This window comes from Vulpes lagopus, chromosome 3, assembly GCF_018345385.1.
Source record: "Vulpes lagopus strain Blue_001 chromosome 3, ASM1834538v1, whole genome shotgun sequence".
Taxonomy (NCBI): Eukaryota; Metazoa; Chordata; class Mammalia; order Carnivora; family Canidae; genus Vulpes; species Vulpes lagopus.
Window position 1 is genome coordinate 69,201,847 of NC_054826.1, and position 21,740 is coordinate 69,223,586.

Below are 21,740 nucleotides of genomic sequence, written 5' to 3' on the forward strand. Positions count from 1 at the left end.
TTAGTCATGCTTGAATTTTGAACTTGGCTTTGACTCTTTTGTTATTAATTAGCTACCACAGCCTCTTCATTCTTTTTTATTATCTAGAAATCTTGAGTCTTTAATATTTTATTTATTTCCCTACCACTAGCCTTTGTACTTATTTTTGACTATACTTCACACTGTCAATAGAAAATATTAATAAAATATCATTCTATCATTTATTGACTCTAAAACCTTATTTCTCTATGGAATTTTTCTTTTAGCTCATGCTATTTTCTCTTTGCCTAGAATTTTCTTCCTCAAACTTTCTTTGAAGTCCTTTTCATTCACTTTACTATTCAATTTTTATTTTGACTAACTTTATATATAAAGAAACATTGAAAGACAAACGAAACACATACACATACATGCCCTCCATTCTAGATTCAGAAATTAACTTGCTGTCACATTTGCTTTTACATATGTGTATGTTTTCTTGTCGTTTGAAAGTAAATCCTGATAGCACCTTAGCATTTCTCTTCTTGGGTATTTTCCTGCATAACAACAATACTGTTATTTTTCTTAAGGAAATTTAACTGTAATTCTGTAATATCATCTATCTGGCTATCCAGGCATATTCAGATTTCTTCTTTTGTACCAAAAATTTTTTTGTTGCTGCTTTTTAAAAAACTGGAGTCCAGTCGAATTTTGTATCTTTTGCATTTGTTGAGTCTTTTACTGTCTGTGAACTAAGTAGCTCTCTTTATATATTTGGATCTCTATTTTCTATCAGCAATGTTTTGTAGTTCTGAGATTTGAAACATCTTTTGTTAAGTTTATTCCTAAATATTTTGTTTTTGTTGCTGTTGTAATGAAATACATTTTTTTTTTAATTTTCCAGTTTATTGCTGGTAGGGAGAAATTCATTTGTGTTTTGTGTATTGACCTTATACCCTGTGACCTTGGTAAATTAAATTAGTTTCAGTAATTCTCTTACAGATTCATTTGAATTTTTTATGTACACAGCATGTGATTTTCTTCCTTCATTGACTAAGACTTCTAGTATAATGTTGGTTACAGTGGATATCTTGCCTAGTTCCTAATCTTAGAAAGCATTCAGTATTTTGTTACTAAGTATGATGGTAGCTGTAGAGTATTTGTGGGGTTTTTTTAGGTGGGCTTTATCAATTTGAAGAAGTGTCCCTTTCTATTCCTGTTCTGCTTGGAGTGTTTATTGTGAAGAGTTGCTGATTTTTGTTATATGCATTTCTGTGCATCTATTGAGATGAACAAGGCTTTTTTTTTTCTTCTCTGCATTTTTTTCCTCAAATGTAAAACCCATTGATATTTGAATATTATACCAATCTTGCATTCCTGGGAGAAGTTCCACTTAGGCATTATATGTTATACTTTATACATACTGTTGGGTTTAATTTGCTAATACTTTACTGAAGGTTTTATATCTATATTCATGAGGGATATTGATCTGATAATTTTTCTCATATTGTCATCAACTTTTTTATTATCAAGGTTACTCTAGCTTCATAAAATGAATTAAGAAATAATTCCTCTTTTTTTTCTGAGTTTAAGATTGGTATTATTTCTTCCTTAAATATTTTCTAGAATTCACCAGTGAAACCATCTTAGACTGGCATTTTCTTTTGGGAAATTTCTTTTGGGAAATTTCTTTTGGTATTATTTCTTCCTTAAATATTTTCTAGAATTCACCAGTGAAACCATCTTAGACTGGCGTTTTCTTTTGGGAAATTTTAAAATAAATTGGGTAGGGGTGGGGGAATGGGTAACTGGGTGATGAACATTAGGAGGGTATGTGATGTAATGAGCATTGGGTATTATATAAGACCGATGAATCATGACCTCTACCTCTGAAACCAATAATAAATTATATTTTAATTAATTGAATTTAAATAAAAATAAACAGTGTAATTCATGTTTTCTGTTTCTTTTTGAGTCAGTTTTGGTAAGCCAATATGGTGATGTTTATGTATGCCTGTGTGGTGATGCCCCCTTTTTCATTCCTGGTAGTGGTGATTTCTCTCTTCTATCCTTTTCTCAGAGTCTTATCAACTTTATTGATAGTTCCATAAAGCAGTTACTTTCATTGATTTTTTTTCCCTAGTGTTTTTATTTTCTCTTTCATCAATTTCTGCTCTTTATATCCTTTTTTCTCTACTTGATTTTTCTTTAATTTGCTCGTTTTTTTACATCCTTGAAAGAGAGGCTTAGATCACAGGTTTTATTCCTTTTCTTCTAACAGTATTGTTTAATGCTAAGTTTTATTTTATGTGCTGTTTGACCAGCATCCCACATTTTCATATGCTGTATTTCTATTTTCATTAAGTTCAGAATATTTTTGTAAAACCTCTGTTGCCTTACTCCATCATCTGAGTTATCTTTGAGTCTGGCTCTGTTGATTTCTGTGACTTGTGTGTGTGGTTTTTGTTTGATTGTTTTGTTTTGCTTATTTGCTTTTTTCGTATGTCTCATAATATTTGGTTGTCTGTAAAACAGTAAAGGCGGAGGTAAATAGATTTAAAGCCTATAAATGGGTTCACCTCTTCTGTGCAGCTGACAGTGTAGGGACTTAAGTCAGTCTAGTCAAGAGTTAAACTGGGATTAAATTTTTATTTTGCTGTAGTTACCTTCATTGTACGAGAGGCTTCAGATTCCTCTAATGCTGCCTGATGCTTAGAACAGAGGTGAAATATCAAAGTTTTTTTCTCAGTGTTTGTATTCTGCTCTGTATGCCTGATAGAGGGATTTCTCTTCTCACCCTTGCCCTGCCTCAGTGGTAAACTGGTCCTGCTGGTTACTCAGTGTTTTTTAGGTTAACAGAGGAGTGAACACAGAAAATGTTCTTTATTGTTATTATATAGCATTGATCATAGGTGATTATGTATGCCTGGACCTCAGGGTGGGACTTTCTGATCCCTCCCTCAGCAGGTCCTCTAGTTCTCATACTGTTACAAGATTCTGGGCTTGGGACTCTTCTTGCCCCCATTCCTCCTATTGAGGTGGAGGTTTTTTTTACCTCCTCCAAAACAGGGCATGGAATTTCCTTCACTTTCCTCAGTGATTTAAAATTTATTCTCTATAAATATATGAAAGAAGAATTTGGACAGGGTGACAGGCCTTCTTTCCTTTCACAGTGGCAGCCAATTCCTTGCACCACTGGAAGAGACTCATGATCTTTTGCCCTGTTCCTAGTCATTCTCATGACTACCCAGTGGAGGTGTGTGCAAAAAAACTCTGTGAGTCAGTGGAAACTATCTGGGGGCACCAAGGGGTTTTATGCTGTCAAGCTATCCCATACTCAGCTTTAAGCAGTTTCTTACAGTTTTAAGTGATTTCTTCTTCCCTGCTTGCTTGACAGTGGTATCTTCTTGCTTTGCCACAGGTGACCCATTTCTGGCATTCTGTTTCTCTTTGGAACTATCTGCCAATCCTTGTCATTCAGGCTACTTGATTGATTATCTTATGGCTTTAGCTCTCTGATAGATTCAAGAGAAGTTTTGGGTAATTTAGAGGTGTTTTGTTTAGATTCCAGTGTGCTAGGATTTTCCAGATATCTTTTAGTTACTGACTTAGTTTAATTCCCTTGTAGTCCAAGAACATACTTCGTATACCTTGGATTCTTTTAAATGTATTTATTAAGACTTGTTTTATGGTCCAGGATCTTTTACTTTAGTATTTTAGTTAATGTTCTATGTACAGTTACTGGGTGGGATATTCTATTATGGTGAGTTCAGGTTGGTTGAAATTGTTACTCAGATCTGTGGTGCTTGGTAGTTTTGTCTGTTTTATTCTATCAGTTATCAAGAGAGGATGTTAAAATTTACCAACAAATTTTGTTAATTCTCCCTTCATGTATTTTGAAGGACTGTTACTTGGAATTGTTATGACTTCTTGATAAATTAATCCTTTTATCATTATGCCTCCCAAATGTGCATTTTTTTTTTTCCTTTAGAAATGCTTGTCTTTATGTCTAAGTGTAGCCTCCCAGGTTCTGCTTTCACTGGGTTGTGTATCCCTTCACCTCCCCACCCCCCAGTCTCATCTTGTGCACTCATAATTTTAAGAGTTAGCCAAAGCAGGGTGCCTGGGTGTCTCAGTCTGTTAAGTGGCTACCTTCTGCTCAGGTCATGATCCTGGATCCTGGGGCCCTGGGATCAAGCCCCATGTTGGGGCTTCCTGCTCAGCTGGGAGCTTTCCTCTTCAGCTATGCTCCTCCCCCGGCTGATGTTCACTTGCTGTCTCTCTCTCTCTCTGTCTTTCTCAGATAAATAAATTTTTAAAAATGCATTTTAGGGCAGCCTGGGTGGGTGGCTCAGCAGTTTAGTGCTGCCTTCAGCCCAGGGCCTGATCCTGGAGACCCGGGATCAAGTCCCACGTCGGGCTCCCTGCATGGAGCCTGCTTCTCCCTCTGCCTATTTCTCTGCCTATGTCTCTGCCTCTCTCGCACTCTCTCTCTGTCTCTCGTGAATAAATAAATAAAACCTTTAAAAAATAAAAAATAAATAAAAATGCATTTTAAAAAAAGAATTAACCAAAGATGGAGGTGTGGGGAATTTACATCCTGGCTTTATGGCTTCACCCTTTGGATTTGTTTCTGGGATTTTTCTTCCTCATTGTCTGCCACATTGGCTGCCTCATTTTGTGACATTTCACTCTTCTGTCTGGTAAAACGGCTGCTTTGTACTTGAGCTCTTACCCCCACCCCTGATGCTGATTTGGAAGCAGTCCCTTGGAAGCAGTCCCTTGGGCAAAAATGTGTATCACACATGCTTCTTTGAAAGATTGTGTCCTTCCCTGTTTTTGCTTACTTTTGGTTGAACTCCAGTGTTTTCAAATTGTTGAGTTTTTATATAATGTCCAGAGTTTGTAATTGTCATTATCAGGAGGTTAGTGTGACATAAGGTTAGTGTGACATATAGTTTGCTACTATATCCAATACTGGAATATTTCTATTTATCTTTTAATTTATAACAACCCCCACTTTTTTTATCCCATTGCCGTAACTGTTTGGAAACTCCTGGCCAGTCTTATGAAAACCCTACAATCAGAATATTTGATTGTTTCCTTCTGGTGATGTTTAATTTGTTCCTTTATCCCTAGTATTACCTATGAACTAGAATTAAGATCAAGAGACTTGATTAGATTCAGGTTAAATATTTTTCTGCTTCATGGATGATGCCTGTACTTCCTCTTGGATTATATCAGCAAGAACGTTGTATTTGGTTGTCTCAGCATTGGTGGTGATTGGTTTGATCACTCAGTTAAGGTAGTGCTCTCCACTGCAAAGATTTGTTTTTCCCTTTGCAGTTAGTAAATTATTTCTAAGGATAGTGATTTGCTTTCTCTCCATTTTTTGTGTCCTACCCAAATGTCACCTCTCAGTTTTATTCATAGATCAGTACAGAGTAACACTTAACAAGCATTAGCTATTATTATTATTTAATTCCTATTCCCCAAGCAAAAGTTCTTAGAGATTCTAGTCTATATATACTATATATTCTTTAATGGTACAAATCTCATGTGATGGTTACAGAAATATTTTTCTTTTTTTAATAGATTTTTAGGTACTGAATACAGATGTTCCATCCTAGACATCTTTATGTCTCACATAGCATTTAACTAGCATTTTTTATATAGTAGGTACTCAGTAAACTTTTTTATAGAAAGAGAAAATTGGCTAAGAAATCTCAAAACTAAAAAAAAAAAAAAAGAAATCTCAAGACTTTTTCTATTTAAATATTTTTTATTCTTTGTATTAGGTACTAGTTAAACTTAATTATACTTTTTTTTTTATAGGTAAATGAGAAAACGGGACAGATTATACAGTATGATAAATTTTATATACATGAAGTACAAGAATTGATAGACATAAGGAATGATTATATCAACTGGGTCCAACAACAGGCCTATGGAATGGTATGTTTCCTGTTGCATTTTATAATTTCATTTTTATGTATCATTTATTCTCACAGAAAAGAAAGAGTTGCTTGTTTTTCAGACGCCAGTGTTTTTTCAGAGCTTTTATTCAAACTTATTTTTGAAATAAAAACACATTGGGAAGGAATAACTACTTATTATGCAGTATTTATAAGTAAACATTCCACTCTTATTACCAAAGCCAAAGCAAACTAAAAAAAAAAATGCAAACGTGACATGGATTTTTAACTTTTCACGTATTTTCCTTGAGGTTGCCTCTTAATTCTCTCATATTGAGAATACTGGAGTCCCTGATAGTGGAACTCTAAGAATGTATTACTGTGAGATTAGTATCTCAGAATTATCCAAAGACAGTCATTTTGATTTAATTTTCCCCCCTGTGTTTAATTTTATTTCAGAGTTTTGACATATATCACCATGTGTACATACTTCTTCCCATGTGGTTAAGTCTCTAGTAACTAGACACTTCATGTCCCATTAAAATAATAGCAGTCTTTATAAAGCTTCATTTAGACACAAAATTTTAATATAGAACTGGGTAAGTGGTTAAGATCTAAAACAGATTTGCTCTGCTTACTTCAGCAGCACATATACTAAAATTGGAATGATACAGAAAAGATTAATTAGCATGGCCCCTGTGCAAGGATGACACACAAATTCATGAAGCATTCCATATTTTTTAAGGGAAAGGAGGGAAACTGAGTGGGGAAAAATTAGAGAGGAAGACAAACCATGAGAGACAGACTCCTAACTCTGGGAAACAAAGGGTTGCAGAAAGGGAGGATTGTGGGGGAATGGGGTAACTGGGTGGTGAGCACTAAGGAGGGCACTTGATTGGATGAGCACTGGGTGTTACATGTTGGCAAATTGAATTTAAATAAAATACTAAAAAAACAGATTTGCTAACCATTGAAGTATACTTGAAGCCAACTTTTTTTCCCCGTGAAGTAGATAATTTAAGCAATATGTGTGTAGCAATTGTAAAAGGCAAGTAGCCTTTCGCTGCTTGCTAGACACCAGCTGCAAGCTCCTTGTGGATAAGCACTCTGTAAGTTTATTCACCAGCACTTCTGGATTTAATAGTGTCTGGAATATGTGTAGTATGCATCAAAAACATACAGTAGTTTTTGAATGGCAGTGTAATTAGTGCATGCTAATTTTAGAGTACTCTCATCTGTAGGAATCAGGTCACTTCTAGAACATCTTTTGCTTTCCTAGGTATATGCATCTTGATAGGGAGAGACTTGTTGATTTTTTTCCCCAAGAATCATTGGGAGTCTGGGTCAAGTTTGTAGCCTTTCTACAGATTTAGGTCTACTAATTTGCTCATTGAACAAATACTGAGTATATTGAGAACCTCCAGTGACTGGCATCAATTTAGGTATTGGAAATAACAGTGATTAACCAGACAGAGAAGGGCCGTGTACTATGCAGTTTATAATCTGGTTGGCAAAATAGACAGTAATCCAGTAAAGCAAAAAATATTAGCTAATGACATGCACTCTATAGAGAATTAAGATAAAGACTGTGGTTTGTTTTTTGCAATTGGATAATCAGAAAAGTCCTGCCTGATGAAGTATGGGTTATTGTCTAAGTGACTAGAAGCAGCAACATAAGATCAAAGCAAAGAGGATTTCAAGAAAAATGAATATCTAGTAAAAGACCTTAGGTGAGAACAAGCTTGACATTTTTGAAGGAGAGGAAGAGGCCAGTATGGTTAAAAGATGGGAGTGGGGAGAGTTCTGGGAAAGGATAAGAGAAATGGACAGGCACCAAATCATGGTGGTTTGGGTAAATTTAAGATTAAGAACTTGGATTTTGGGGGATCCCTGGGTGGCGCAGCGGTTTGGCGCCTGCCTTTGACCCAGGGCGCGATCCTGGAGACCCGGGATCGAATCCCACATCAGGCTCCTGGTGCATGGAGCCTGCTTCTCCCTCTGCCTGTATCTCTGCCTCTCTCTCTCTCTCTGTGTGACTATCATAAATAAATAAAAATTAAAAAAAAAATTTAAAAAAAAAAAAAAAAAAAAAGAACTTGGATTTTACCTAAGGTGTTAAGATAAGCCATCAGAGGGTTGGAATCTTTTTTTTAAAATAAATATTAACTATTATTAATATTATCCTCACATGATAAGTTGCTCTTCAAATAATGCTTTTTTTTTTTTTTAAGATTTCATTTATTTATTCATGAGAGACACACAGAGAGAGAGGCAGAGACATAGGCAGAGGGAGAAGCAGGCTGTATGCAGGGAGCCCGATGTGGGACTCAGTCCCGGGCCTCCAGGATCACACCCTGGGCCAAAGGCAGATGCTTAACCACTGAGCCACCGAGGCGTCCCCGAGGGTTGGAATCTTAACTGCATAGAAGCCCAGACACAGCAATTTAGGTTATCCTAGATCTTTGAGCAGTATTTTTGAAGCTGAAGTGATATGTGGACCCATTTTAAAGTAAAACAATTTCTTTTTTTTTTTTTTTTTATAAATTTATTGGTTTGAGGGCAGATCTTTTTTTTTTAAGATTTTATTTATTTATTCATGAGAGACAGAGAGTGGGGGGAGGCAGAGACACAGGCAGAGGGAGAAACAGGCTCCATGCAGGGATCCCGATGTGGGACTCGATCCCGGGTCTCCAGGATCAGGCCCTGGGCTGAAGGCGGCACTAAACCCCTGAGCCACCCAGGCATCCCTCCTGAGGCTTAGATTTTAAAAGAACTCTAAAACCATAACAAATTTATAAATTATAAATAACACTACAAATTTAAAAATCAAATTAATATTTAGTATGGAGGATAATTGCATTTTGATGATCAGGAATCTCACTTCACAACTTAAATATGATGAGAAAGTAGTGGAACATAAGAGTACCTGGATTCAGATCGCCCCTTAGCATTTACTCTATATCCTTGGAGAAATTACTCATTCTTTTTCTGTAAGTTAGGGATAATAGTACCTACCTTACAGAGCTCCTGAGAAGGTTAATTGGATATGATCTATATAAAGTACTTAGGAAAGTTCTTGACACAGTTAATTCTTGGTAAAATGATGGTTATTGCTGGCTGTCTATACACAGGCTGTCAGTTTGGCAGTAGCCTCTATACTGCAGTGTCTAGTAACAGTTATCTTGCTGCCTTTCTCTATTTGAACTACAATGAAACATTTGCTTTTAGAATGAGATGTCATATTCATTTGGCCATCACTCATCAAGTATATCATTTATGCATGAAGTCCTAAACATAGAGATCCTTCCTGTTTGGTGCTGGTTTGGTTATGTTTACAACTATTGCAACCCTTGAAGTTTCATGGTAATACTGGGATTATAAATGGATTATTCTAAATTTATATTTTTTTAGTCAATTTTTTAAAACTCTGGTATGAAAACACTAAAATTAAAATTTCAGAGCACTCATAGACCCCAAAATATATATCCCTTGGGATCTGCAAGGCTTGTTTGAGAAACTATCTTAAGAAAGAGTCCTATCTTCTTGTATCACTATGAATTAGATACTACCCTTTGCCATTTGAATTTATATCTAATATGTAGGTCATAAACTATTTGTGTTCTTAACAAGTCGGACAAGTGCCAATCTAATAGGATGTTTTAGTTTGTGGTTATCTTTGTACTTTGTGGAAAAGCTGTGGTTTGAATGTGTACTTTTAAGTTTGTTGGGCCTGTATCCAAGCTCTTCTTGGTATATAGCTGTGGTCATTTCAAATTGAATTTCCTTAGGAGGTATTTCAGTACTAGAGTTTTCTGTTAAGAGGGAGGCAGTATAGGACTACTTTCCTATTCTGGGCTTTTCCTCACTGCTTCTCATTCTCTTCAGATTGTATGTTTGCTCTGCTTGATAATTGCTCTCTATTACTCTATTCTTTCAGCCATAAGCTTTTCTCCTTTCTCTTCATTTGTAGACACAATGATATTGAATAGGTAGCTGTAGCAGTGAAAGCTTGTTCCTTTATTTAATTTGCATAGTGGGTTTAATATCACATCTTAGAAATCGGAATGTAGAACCTATGATTTGGGTTCTTCTAAACTACATTTGGGAATGGAGAGCTGGCATTTACTTTAAAGATCTTTGTGCAACTCTTATAAAGTTCATTAATTTATATTGTGACTTTGGATTTCACAAAGCTTCTTTCTTTGAGAGAGTTCAAGGTACTTTCACATTTACACATAACTCTAAAGAATTTTTTCCTGGGACTTTTTTTTTTTAAGATTTTATTTATTTATTCATAGAGACACACAGAGAGAGAGAGGCAGAGACACAGGCAGAGGGAGAAGTAGGCTCCATGCAGAGAGCCTGACGTGGGACTCGATCCAGGGTCTCCAGGATCACGCCCTGGGCTGCAGGCGGCGCTAAACCACTGCGCCACTGGGGCTGCCCTCCTGGGACTTTTTAATAGAATTCATATTTGTATTATTAATCCTGATGCTATGCTGAACTATTACATTAACAGCTCTAAGTAAGATTTTAAAGAATCTATCCTGAAGATACTCACATGCTATTTTGTGATGATACGGATGTGTTTGTATGTGTATTTGTATATACATATATGTGTGTATATACATATGTATATTTATATACACTTGTATACTACTATTGAATAGGAGTTACAATCATGAAATAATTCCATTGCTTCAGTGTAGAAGCATAAAATAGTCTTTGATAAAACATAATTACTATGAGTTATAAGGCATATATATCTGTAAGTTTTATTTATTTATAGATATACACACGTGTATAGTGTATATGTGTATACATATATACATATACATATATATATATAACTTGTTCTAAATATTGCAGGGAAGTTTTTTTGCTTTTACTATATTTGTCTTCATGCTATATATAATCTTTGAAGATATTTTTTCTCCCATTTCCTTTTTCCCCCCAAAGATTTTAAGAATCCAGCAGATAAACACTTTCCTGATCCCTAAACACTAAAAACTAATTCTGTGAAGTTCTTTGCTTTCCTTCTAATATTTGTACTGCTTTTGTACTGCTGAGACTTCTAACTTTTCACTTCGTCCCCTTTCATTTCTGTCCTTTTAACCTAACTCTTTTTACATGTTTTTATGAAGTTTTTTTCTTGATCCTCCTACTCCTGCTGGTTACTATATAAGCTTCTCTGTTTTTTGTTTTTTCAAGACTGTGATCTTGGTGTATGCAACTTTTTTCATTTGAATTCCTTTTCGCTTTTTATCTATATTTCTCCTTTTATGGCTAATCTCTTGACAAAATAAAATGGCACATGGGTTCTCTTTCTCCTCTGATACTTGATTTTTCTCCACTTTCTAGGTACTATTCTCAGTTGTGTATTTCCTTACCTTCTTTTTTTTTTTTAATTTTTTTTTTTTAAGTTTTTATTTATTTATGATAGTCACAGAGAGATAGAGAGAGAGGCAGAGACACAGACAGAGGGAGAAGCAGGCTCCATGCACCGGGAGCCTGACGTGGGATTCGATCCCGGGTCTCCAGGATCGCGCCCTGGGCCAAAGGCAGGCGCCAAACCGCTGCGCCACCCAGGGATCCCTCCTTACCTTCTTTTAACTTTGCTTTTAAGTTGAAAATACTTCAGTGGTTGCTACTGATCTGTGTGCTCTTTTCTTCTCTTTCTTATACTTCTACTTTCTGTACATATGTATCAATATTTAGTAAAAATTGACTTAGAATGAAGTATAGAAAGGTATATGCTGGGTCTGCTTGTTTAAAGTACTATATGAATCATGTTACACATTTTTTTAAACTACATATTTATTTCAAGAAATGTTTACCTGTTTAAGGCATGTCAAATACAGGTAGACCCTAATGAAGATTCTTGGTAAATTGATGAAATTTTTATAGTCTCTGGTGCTGTAGTACATATTTTTTAAGTCATAAATCTTATATTTTGATATTAGTTGTGCTGTATATATAAATCATCAATGTATTTGTTCTCTGGAGTTAAGTTGTACTTTAACTGTGGACAGTGCTGAGCTAGCAACATGACCTGTTCACTAGTAAAATATAAAGATAGACTGATAAAAGAGTTGGGGAGACCAGTTTAGAAAAGATACATCAGTACTTCTGGGTTTGAATTTTGTTCTCATTTAATAAAAACCAAAAAAGTACATTTGTGCTCGCCTGCAACTATAATATTTCCAAGTAAAGTTCATCTTTTTTAAAGCTCCCTTATTTTTTTTTAATGGCATTAATATTTTGCTGACTGAACTTTTGGACTGACTCCTTAAACATTGGATTGCCAAATTATGTTCATAGATTTCCATTTCCCTCATGTTTTAGAAGTTATCTTTTTATTTCTATCTATTCACTAGGACCTTTCATATTTACTGGAATTACTTCATTAACTTCAATATCCCCTCTTTATGCCTTCTTAGAGTAATCCTGTGTTATATCATTAAATCAAGATGACACCAGGAATGGCATAATGTTTTACCATAAGAAATTAGTTGAAACTAAAATGTGCCAAGGAGCTCTTTTTGTCTGTGAACAACTGGAACCATCATTAACCATTGGTGTTAAAAGCAGCCTTAGTGAAGTCTGTGTTAGACCATGAGAACCTGACTTTAGAACATTTCTTCAAGCCTTTCTCACTCCAGCTTCTGGGACATTGAGTAACTAAAATTAGGCATGCCTTGTCCCAATTTCAGGACTCTGACTCTAAAAACAGTCAACAAATGCTTGAGTATGTGGATTTGGAGCCAATGAAATGTTGAATTTTTAGCAATAGACTTTTAATTGACCTCATGTGTTTTATGATCGCCTGCCTCCAACCCCCACTTTGTTTTCCTTTTAAAATTCCCTTGGAAATACAACTTTGATTGAAACAGGTTTGCAACTAATAACAACTCCCTTGCAACCCTAATATTTCCTGGAAGAGTTCATCCATGCTCTTTTAAGCATTTGCCTTTTTTTTCTTCTTGCATTTACCTTTTTAAAAGTGTTGGAGCTTTTGTCTCAGATCCTTGACCCTTAAATTGAAATTTCTGATAATGATTTTAATCTAGTTTACTCTTTGATGCTGTTCTCCTAGAGAATTATCCTATTTGATATCTAAAAGCCTCTCTTTTTTCAAGTTTTGTACATATCCCATTATTTCCTGTATTTCTTCTAGCTTACAATCAAATATAGGTTCTACTTTAGTATGGTTTAGTCACACCATAAATTCTAACAATCTTACTGACTTCCTCAGTGCATAATGATATGCATAGCACCTTTATCTAATTCTATATAGTAATAAAAAAGTGTGTATAGTAAAATAATGTTTTATTATTTACTTAAGAAAGTTATATCATCTCCCATGATATAAACTGTCTTGATATCTACTATAGTTATCAAATCAGGCTATAGATAGTCAAAAAATATTGAGACGTGTTTCTTTGCTTGTTTAGACTTTTGTAGTAATAATAACACTTTTAAAATGTCCCACAGGATATACTATAAAAGAATGTCAGATGTTCCTGTTAAGTTGATTTCAAATTAAGCTGAGTGTAATCTAAAAGACTTTCTCTGCAGTACAGCTTCTAAATGTGTTCTTGTTAACACCACCAGTAGAGGCACTTATGTAGTGATAACTTGGTACTCTGAATTTTTTGGAAGAAAATATTATCCGTAATTACCTTTTTCTGAATAGGATTGGTATGGAATCATATTTTGCTTATGTTCATACTGCTCCGACTTGATCGAGCACAACATAGTGAGAGAACCAAGTCCTCCTTGTTCATATCTTAAAGCTTCCAAAGGTACCCCTGAGGCATGTGAGCATTTAGCAAACTACAAAGTGAAAAGATACTTAGTCCACACAAGACTGCCCTTACTTCTGGCACCAACTGCAAGTTTGGGGGGTTCCCCACACCACCTTTAGTTCAGTAATTTGCTATAAGCTCTCACAAAACTCACTGACAACTGTTACACTGATGTTTACAGTTTATTATAGGGGAAGCACATAAATTAAAATCAGTTGGTTAAAACAACTGACAGCTTAATTTTCTTCACTTTGTTTACATATAGCCTTTTAATCTACAAAACACTTTTCAGACATTTTGTCAAGATTAATCAAGTCCTGAGGTGTGGGGAATATTTTTTCCCATTTTCCAGGTGGAGAAACAGACATAAAATTGTATCTTCAAAACCAAGTCAGGTGTACATTTAGTTTCCCTATTCTACCTAAACTCTACAAATGGGGTGCTTAGTTGCTAAAGCCAGATTTCATTATGTTCAAGCCTTGATAACTTTGTGACCACAAGATACATGAAACAAAGTTCTTATTTTTGTAGATATAGATACATAAGGTGCACGCGGAAAGGGTAAGTTTTGTTGTAGGTATATTTTGGTCTACTTCATTAATTCAGTGTTCTGCTGTAGCAAAATATATGAAATGCTACTTTGAATAGAAATAGTTAAATTTGGACACTAACATTGCTCTTTCCTCATTACTGTTACATTCTGCACTGCTGTCTTAGGATGTCAACCATGGATTAACTGAGGTAAGTTTGGTGTATTGAAGTCTCATGTTCAGAGTAAGATACACTCTGTTTTGTCTTAAGTGATAGGAGAGCAAAAGATTCCTGTTTTGTGTGACTTTTAAATTTATATGTATGTATATAAATTTTTAAATGAGTATATATGAATTTTTGTACATAACATTTCAGAAGAATTTTCTAAAGAAAAGTAAAACCTCTGTTTTAGTTAACATTATTACACCTACATGCCTTTTAACAGTATTTGTGTTAAAATAGTTTCTGTTCTCCTAAAATCTTCCAGTATAAAATTAATATGTGTCCTTTGTAATAATAATTTTTAAAAGGCAGACTTTTAAAATCTGACAAATGCTTACCTAGCAAGGCAGGAAATATTTTATATTACAGAACTAAAGTGATTTTCAATTTTTTTGAAACTAGTAATTGATACTCAAATGAACTCATTATGGTCATCTTCCTTACTTTGTATAATGTACTATCTTAACATACAAAGTTCTAACATTTTGGTTTACATTATCAGCAAACCTGAACCACCTTTTTAACGCTTGAGCTTGTTAATAAATAGTACTTCTTTTATATTTCTGTTATAGACTTTAGGTTTTATTGTTTTCTTTTGTTTTTCCCCCCAGCACTTGAACCAGTGAAACATTTAGAATTAACTTAATTGTATAGGCTTACTATTGTTTGCTTCCTCATCTTCACATAGAAGTAGCACATAAAATTATGAAATCATAGACTTTTGGAACCAGAGCAAACCTTAGAAATCATCTCAGTCATTTTGAGTTTCAGAGTAGTGAAATTACTTTTCTGTCAGAAGGTAGTGACACAAATACAGGATCAAGGTAAAAATTGTATGAAAAATAGTGAAGAATGATAATTTAAGGTTAATATAACTCAGCCTGCTGTCTTACGTGTTGTTAACAAAGAGTTGGCAGTCTTATAGAAATATTGATTGAGTCCTATTGGATTATTTTGTTTGTTTTTGTTAAGAGAGACTTAGATAAAATACATTTAAAAGGCAGTTAGAATGAAGAAGGGCTAGAAACCATATTATTTTCAGGATGGTTGGAAAAACTGGGAATGTTTACTGTGGAAAAAAGACAGAGCTTGGGGACTTGAAATATTTTAAAACATATATGCCTCCCTGCAATGAAGACTGAAATACAAAATGAAATAATGCATAGTGATGTATAGAAATGGGAATTCAGACTTAATAAAAAGAACTTCCTAGGCACTTAAGAAGTGGGTTATTTCATGATATATTGTTTTCATTAGAAACCTTACAGCAAAAAAAAAAAAAAAGAAAGAAAGAAAGAAGAAAGAAACCTTACAGCAGGGGCTCTGTTTCAGAGCTGACACAACAACATTGCCCTGTTGGGTAGATGGTAGGAATACGTCCTCCTCCAACTGCAAGAATCTGGCTGGAAATTCATAGTTCTTTGTATTTTTCTGCATTGTTAAAATACTTAACAATCACCGTATTACTTTCTATGATAAATAATTGTAAAGTGATTAAGGTGTAATAATGATAATAATAGGCCAGTTTTTTTTACTTTAAAGGTTAATAGAAAATAATACTTGTGGTGCTTTATTTTGTAGATTAAATGAAAGAAAGATTGTTGGACTTACAGTAATATTGGCTCTCTACTGGCATCAATAAATATCTGTTAAATGAATGAATAATCAGATTGCTTTTATCATTGGCCTCAGTTGCTAGAGTACTAATATATAAGAACTGGGTAATGTATTTAACATAGGAATGCCCAGTTTTGTTTTATTTTTAAGAGGGAGGGGGAGAGAGCGAATCTTTTTTTTTTTTTTTAAGATTTTACTTATTTATTCATGAGAGACACAGAGAAAGAGGCAGAGATCTAGGCAGAGAGAGAAGCCGACTCCCTGCAAGGAGGCTGATGTGGCACTCTATCCCAGGATCATGGGACTATGATGTGAGCCAAAGGCAGATGTTTAACCGCTGAGCCACCCAGGCACCCAAGAAAGAGAATCTTAAGTGGGTTCTATGCCCAGTACAGAGACTGATGCAGGGCTTTTTCTCACAGTTCCAAGATCATGACCTGCGCTAAAATCAAGAGTTGCATGCTTAACTGACTAAGCCACCCAGGCATCCCAAGAGCCCCCAGTTTTAGAAAATATTTGCAGCCGAATAATTCGCTGGATCTTGGGGTTAATATATGCTAACCGAAAGATACTTGTAATTTACAATTAGATGGACTTTCAAGTATATAATTCCCTCCTAAAATTGGGGTTATTGGGAATTGGGGTTATTCCATGCCTCATCTGATTATCAGTAAAAATTCCATATTTTGGACGTAGGCAATGTTTTATTTATAATTCCCGAACAACATGTAGGTGAATAAACCAGAATGTGATCAGTTTGAAAAGAAATAATAGTATATAAAAAAAATACATCACAAATCAATTTATACTAACAAATTAATTTTTTATTTCCAGTTGGCAGATATCCCTGTTACAATCTGCACATATCCATTTGTATTTGATGCCCAAGCAAAAACTACTCTGTTACAAACAGATGCAGTCTTACAGATGCAGGTAAAATATAGTTTAATACTAATCTGATTTGAGGATGGTTTTTTAATTGTTTTCTATAAAGTTTTTTTAAAAATAAATATTTGAAGTTTGCTTATAATCAGCAATCCCTGGGAACATTCTATACCTCAGTGGTCTGTCTTTTGCAAAGTATCTTTGCTACCTTAAAAAGAGGACTGTTGTATATGACATGTAGGTTCTTATGAGGGCTACTTTATGTATTTAAGTGAAAATAACAATAGTTTAGCCTTTAATTGTGTTGTATCTTTAAAAAAGGTATAAGCCTTTTTGATTATAGAAATATGCAATCTTTATAAACAATTTTAGTAGTTTACTTCACAAACACTGGTTTCTTTCAAATCTTGCTTCATTATATACTTCATATTTATATACTTGGTAAAAGTTGGAGGTAGCTAGAGGTGATGTGATATAAAGTAAGAGGCATGTGATCACTTTAGTTAGAGGGAGGATATGAAGTTTCCTTGAAGAAAGCTTTTAATAATAAATAAGGTGTTTTCCTAAGATTGGTCATCATCTCCTCCCTCTCCCTTCTCCCTGGTATGTTTTATGTTGAACACTTTTTCATTTATAATGAGGGTTTTTTTTTAATGTTTTATATTTTGTGACTTTGAGAGCTACGATAGATTTACTTTATCTTTTGAGCCTGTAAATTAAAAAGCTTTTGAGTTTTATTTTCTAGTGTAGAATGTCAGACTATAGAAGGTAAGGACTAAGAGAATGATGGAAAGAAACCTTGAGCACTTAAAATTCTAAAAATGCCTTAAAAAATTATCCCTGTACCCAATTTTGATAGCTATTTTCATTCCTTTAAAATAAATACATTTGGTATTTTACATGCCTCCAGATTTTTATTTTTATTTTTATTTTTTATTTTTTTTGCCTCCAGATTTTTAAATCATAAATACTAGGGGAATTTCAGAGATGTACTTCTATCCATATATCCATTTTCATCAACAGAAGAAATAAATATTTTTGTAGGGTTTATACTAACAGCTGGCAAGCCAGTTTTTTTGATGGTGGTTGTTAAAACAATAATGCCTCAGTTAATATAGTATACTCCATTTTAGAACAAGAACACACGGAAAACACACGGAAAACCATTTTTTTTAAAAACAGGTTTTTTTAAATGGTAAAAGCCAAATGCTTGGTTTATGAGCAGATGCAATGATCACTCTACTAGATGCATTTCTGTAAAACTCCTCAGCCAGACTCTTCCTTATTCTCATTAGAGGTTGTTTTAATGCTGTTTTCTTTTACTCCTCACTCTTGGTGCCAGTTGTTTGTTGAGAAACAGCAGTGTTCAGATTTACCATTTAAGACTTTCGTGCTTGCTAAATGGTATCATTAGTTACACTTCAATATAAAAACATTCAGAAGCTTCAATATAAAAACATTCAAAAGGACACTCTTTATGCTGAGAATACAGTTTAATAAGCTCTTATGCTCTACTAGATACTGTTGTTAGGTCCTTTGTGAATTTAGTAGTATATATACTATAATAGAATTATAAATATAAGATTATAATTGATAGATAGACGTTAACTTACCCAGTCACATTAGCTTCTTTATAGCATTGCTATTTAAATTTTAATCTTTTGTTTTCTAGATGGCTATTGACCAGGCCCACAGACAGAATGTCTCCTCTCTTTTCCTCCCAGTGATTGAATCTGTGAATCCCTGCTTAATTCTAGTTGTACGTAGAGAAAATATTGTAGGAGATGCAATGGAAGTCCTTAGGAAAACAAAGAATATAGACTACAAAAAGCCACTCAAGGTAATTTAACATTTTCTGTATATATTACATACAGTATATGCTCAGCAATTCATAGTTTTAGAAAATTAAAAAGTTTTAATATGTATCTTTGAAACTTAATAAATAAAACTATATACATTTTTTAAACTATGAATTGTTGAGCATTTATTGTAATAAATTAAATGTATGGGCTCTCCAGAATATACTTCCATTTCTTTACATTCAGTTTTTGCATTATGCTACTTTAGGTTATATTTGTTGGAGAAGATGCTGTTGATGCAGGAGGAGTACGCAAAGAATTTTTCTTGCTCATCATGAGAGAATTGTTGGATCCTAAATATGGCATGTTTAGGTATTATGAAGATTCCAGGCTCATTTGGTTTTCTGATAAGGTGAGGTCCAACCATCTAAATTATTCTATGTATATACACCTGTGGATATATACCCATATGTGTCAAGTTGACTCAGTAAATAAAAGTTACTACATATTCAGAGATTTGCTTTATTACATTTTGGAAAATTATAAACTTTTGAACTCAGAGTCATCAGAACACATTAATGTTTCTCACACGTTTAAAATTAGCAAACTTTATTGTTTTTGCAGGTTGGTATTTTTTCATCCTTGAGTGTACCCTGCAGGAAAGCAACACAGTCAAATAATAGAGCAGTAGCATGGGATGTGGTCCATCATCCTGTGTTACAGAGGATCTGGAGATTTTAGGAAGGCAAATGAAAGGAGGTCTAGAAGGAGTGAAAAACCAGGAATTTACTTCTATGCCTAGTTGTATGAGGGGTTAGAAGAGAAAACAAACACCATTTATAAGAGCTATAGGAGAAATCATGTCCTCAGAAGACAGTCTTATTCATTTATAAAAGGAAGGAAAATTTGGAGAGAAGCTTAGGATGTGGGCAGTTTTCTAAATGATAGATTGTGAGTTCCAGGGCAAGTGAAAGGATTTGATGGAGGAAGAATGGTGATAAGATTGTGTCAGATTAAAAAAAAAAAAAAGATTGTGTCAGATTTAAGGGCCAATACAATGGCACATGGAGTTGGGATTAGGGATAATCTATGAGTTTGAGGCTTCCTGTGTTGATAAACAGGCATGTAAGGCATGGTGGAATACTGATAGCCTCCCAGGTAGGTGGACAATCTGATCGAATTATGGTCTCCTCCTTGGGTTAGTCTCTTAGGGATAGTTTGTTAATGGTGTGACAGAGAGAATTTGAAGAGGGTACATGGAATGGAGGCCTCTTTTACTAGGAACACAAAGAGTTCTGTGGGCCTTTGTTCAGTTCTATAGAGAGGTAATGTTTTGAACTCAGGGGAGGGGCAGTCTTTTTTTTTTTAATTTTTATTTATCTATGATAGTCACAGAGAGAGAGAGGCAGAGACATAGGCAAAGGGAGAAGCAGGCTCCATGCACCAGGAGCCCGACGTGGGATTTGATCCCAGGTCTCAAGGATCGCACTCTGGGCCAAAGGCAGTCGCCAAACCACTGCGCCACCCAGGGATTCCCGGAGAGGGGCAGTCTTAAGCTTTATTTTGGATTTCTGTGAGACCTTTTTAGTTATATCTTGATTTAGCCAATGGGAGCCCTGTTGAATTGGTTCCTCTTTTGTGTACTTTCTACATGTCCCCATTTTTCCTTAATTATTTACGTTTATTTGTTTATTTTAGGTTTTTATTTATCAGAGAGAGAGGAAGACAGAGCATGAGCATGAGCAGGGGGAAAGAGGCAGAGGGAAAAACAGACTCTCCACTGAACAGCACACCCAACTCGGGGCTCGATCCCAGGACTTGGGATCATGACCTGAGCTGAAGGCAGATGTTTAACCAACTGAGCCATCCAGGCGCCCCTGATTCTTTACATGTAGTGAAAACATACATTCCAGGCTCTTCTTGTGATTACCCCAGTCCTGGCAGTAGCCATTTCTCCTTAAAAGCCCTGACTTCTTCAGGTGAAAATGGAATTTAGAAACCATGCTCTGGATCCTAAGTGTACTCATTGCTACGAGGGAGTCATTGCTTTCAGGTTCTCAGCAGGCAGAACTAGGAGTTATATGAATGTATATACACACACATCTCATGTATGGTTCCAACATACATATGGTTTCCAACCATGAGATCATACTGATACTTCTAATTCTTTTTTCTCAAGATTGTATTTATTTGAGAGAGAGCACGTGCACAACTTGGCAGGAGAAACAGACTCCCCAGCTGAGCTGGGAGCTCCACGAAGGGCTCAATCCCAGGACCCTGAGATCATGACCTGAACCAAAGGCAGGTGCTTAACCAGCTGAGCCACCCAGGCACCCCCTGATACCTCTAATTCTATTCAAACACCAGAATTTTCTGTAGCCTCATTTTTCATTTTATGTGACTTAAATCACCAGTGAGTAAGTTCATAGCTATCATCTTGAAGATATTTACTCAAATCTACCATGTATGTAGTCAGTTGTCTTCCTTGCTGGCTAAAAGCTCAGTCCTGACAAGGAAAGGGAGAAAGCAGAGGGCCATATGTTCTTTATAATTTTTTTTTGATGAAGTAAAATTCATATAACAAAATTGACCTTTTTAAGAATTTTTTAAGGTACAAATCAGTAGTATTCAGTACATTAACAGTGTTGTGCAACCATCATGACTGTCTAGTTCCAGAACATTTCATCACCTCAACAGGAAACCTGTACACCTTAAGCAGTTACTCTCCACTTCCTTTTCCCTCCAGCCCAACAACCACTACTCTACTCTTTGTCTTGTGGATTTGTCTATTCTTGATATTTGCTATAAATGGAGTCATATATAATATGTGGCCTTTTGTGGCTAGCTTCTTTTCACTTAACATATTTCCAAGGTTCATCCATGCTGTACCATATATCATTACTTCATTCCATTTTGTAGTTGAAGAATATTCATTTGTATGGAAATACCATATTTTGTTTATGTTTCATTAGTCAAAAGACATTTGGGTTGTTTAACTCTTTTGA

The 21,740-nt window shown here is 34.9% G+C and overlaps 1 protein-coding gene and 1 non-coding gene across 5 annotated transcripts in view; both read left to right on the forward strand.

Annotated features, from left to right (window-relative positions):
- Nucleotides 1-21,740, forward strand: part of HERC4 (HECT and RLD domain containing E3 ubiquitin protein ligase 4) — a 133,816-nt gene that overhangs the window by 87,824 nt on the left and 24,252 nt on the right. For 2 of the 4 annotated variants that reach the window (XM_041747160.1, XM_041747162.1), the window contains exons 15-19: nt 5,794-5,913; nt 14,399-14,422; nt 16,886-16,984; nt 18,609-18,776; nt 19,004-19,147. In XM_041747160.1, the coding sequence (XP_041603094.1) occupies nt 5,794-5,913; nt 14,399-14,422; nt 16,886-16,984; nt 18,609-18,776; nt 19,004-19,147 (555 nt within the window). Of the gene's footprint in view, nt 1-5,793; nt 5,915-14,398; nt 14,423-16,885; nt 16,985-18,608; nt 18,777-19,003; nt 19,148-21,740 lie in introns of those variants that run through there. The other 2 variants (XM_041747161.1, XR_005986596.1) reach the window with 2 other exon arrangements.
- On the forward strand, nt 6,504-6,614 carry LOC121488449. The gene has a single exon (XR_005987078.1). It is a non-coding gene; the product is annotated as a U6 spliceosomal RNA (small nuclear RNA).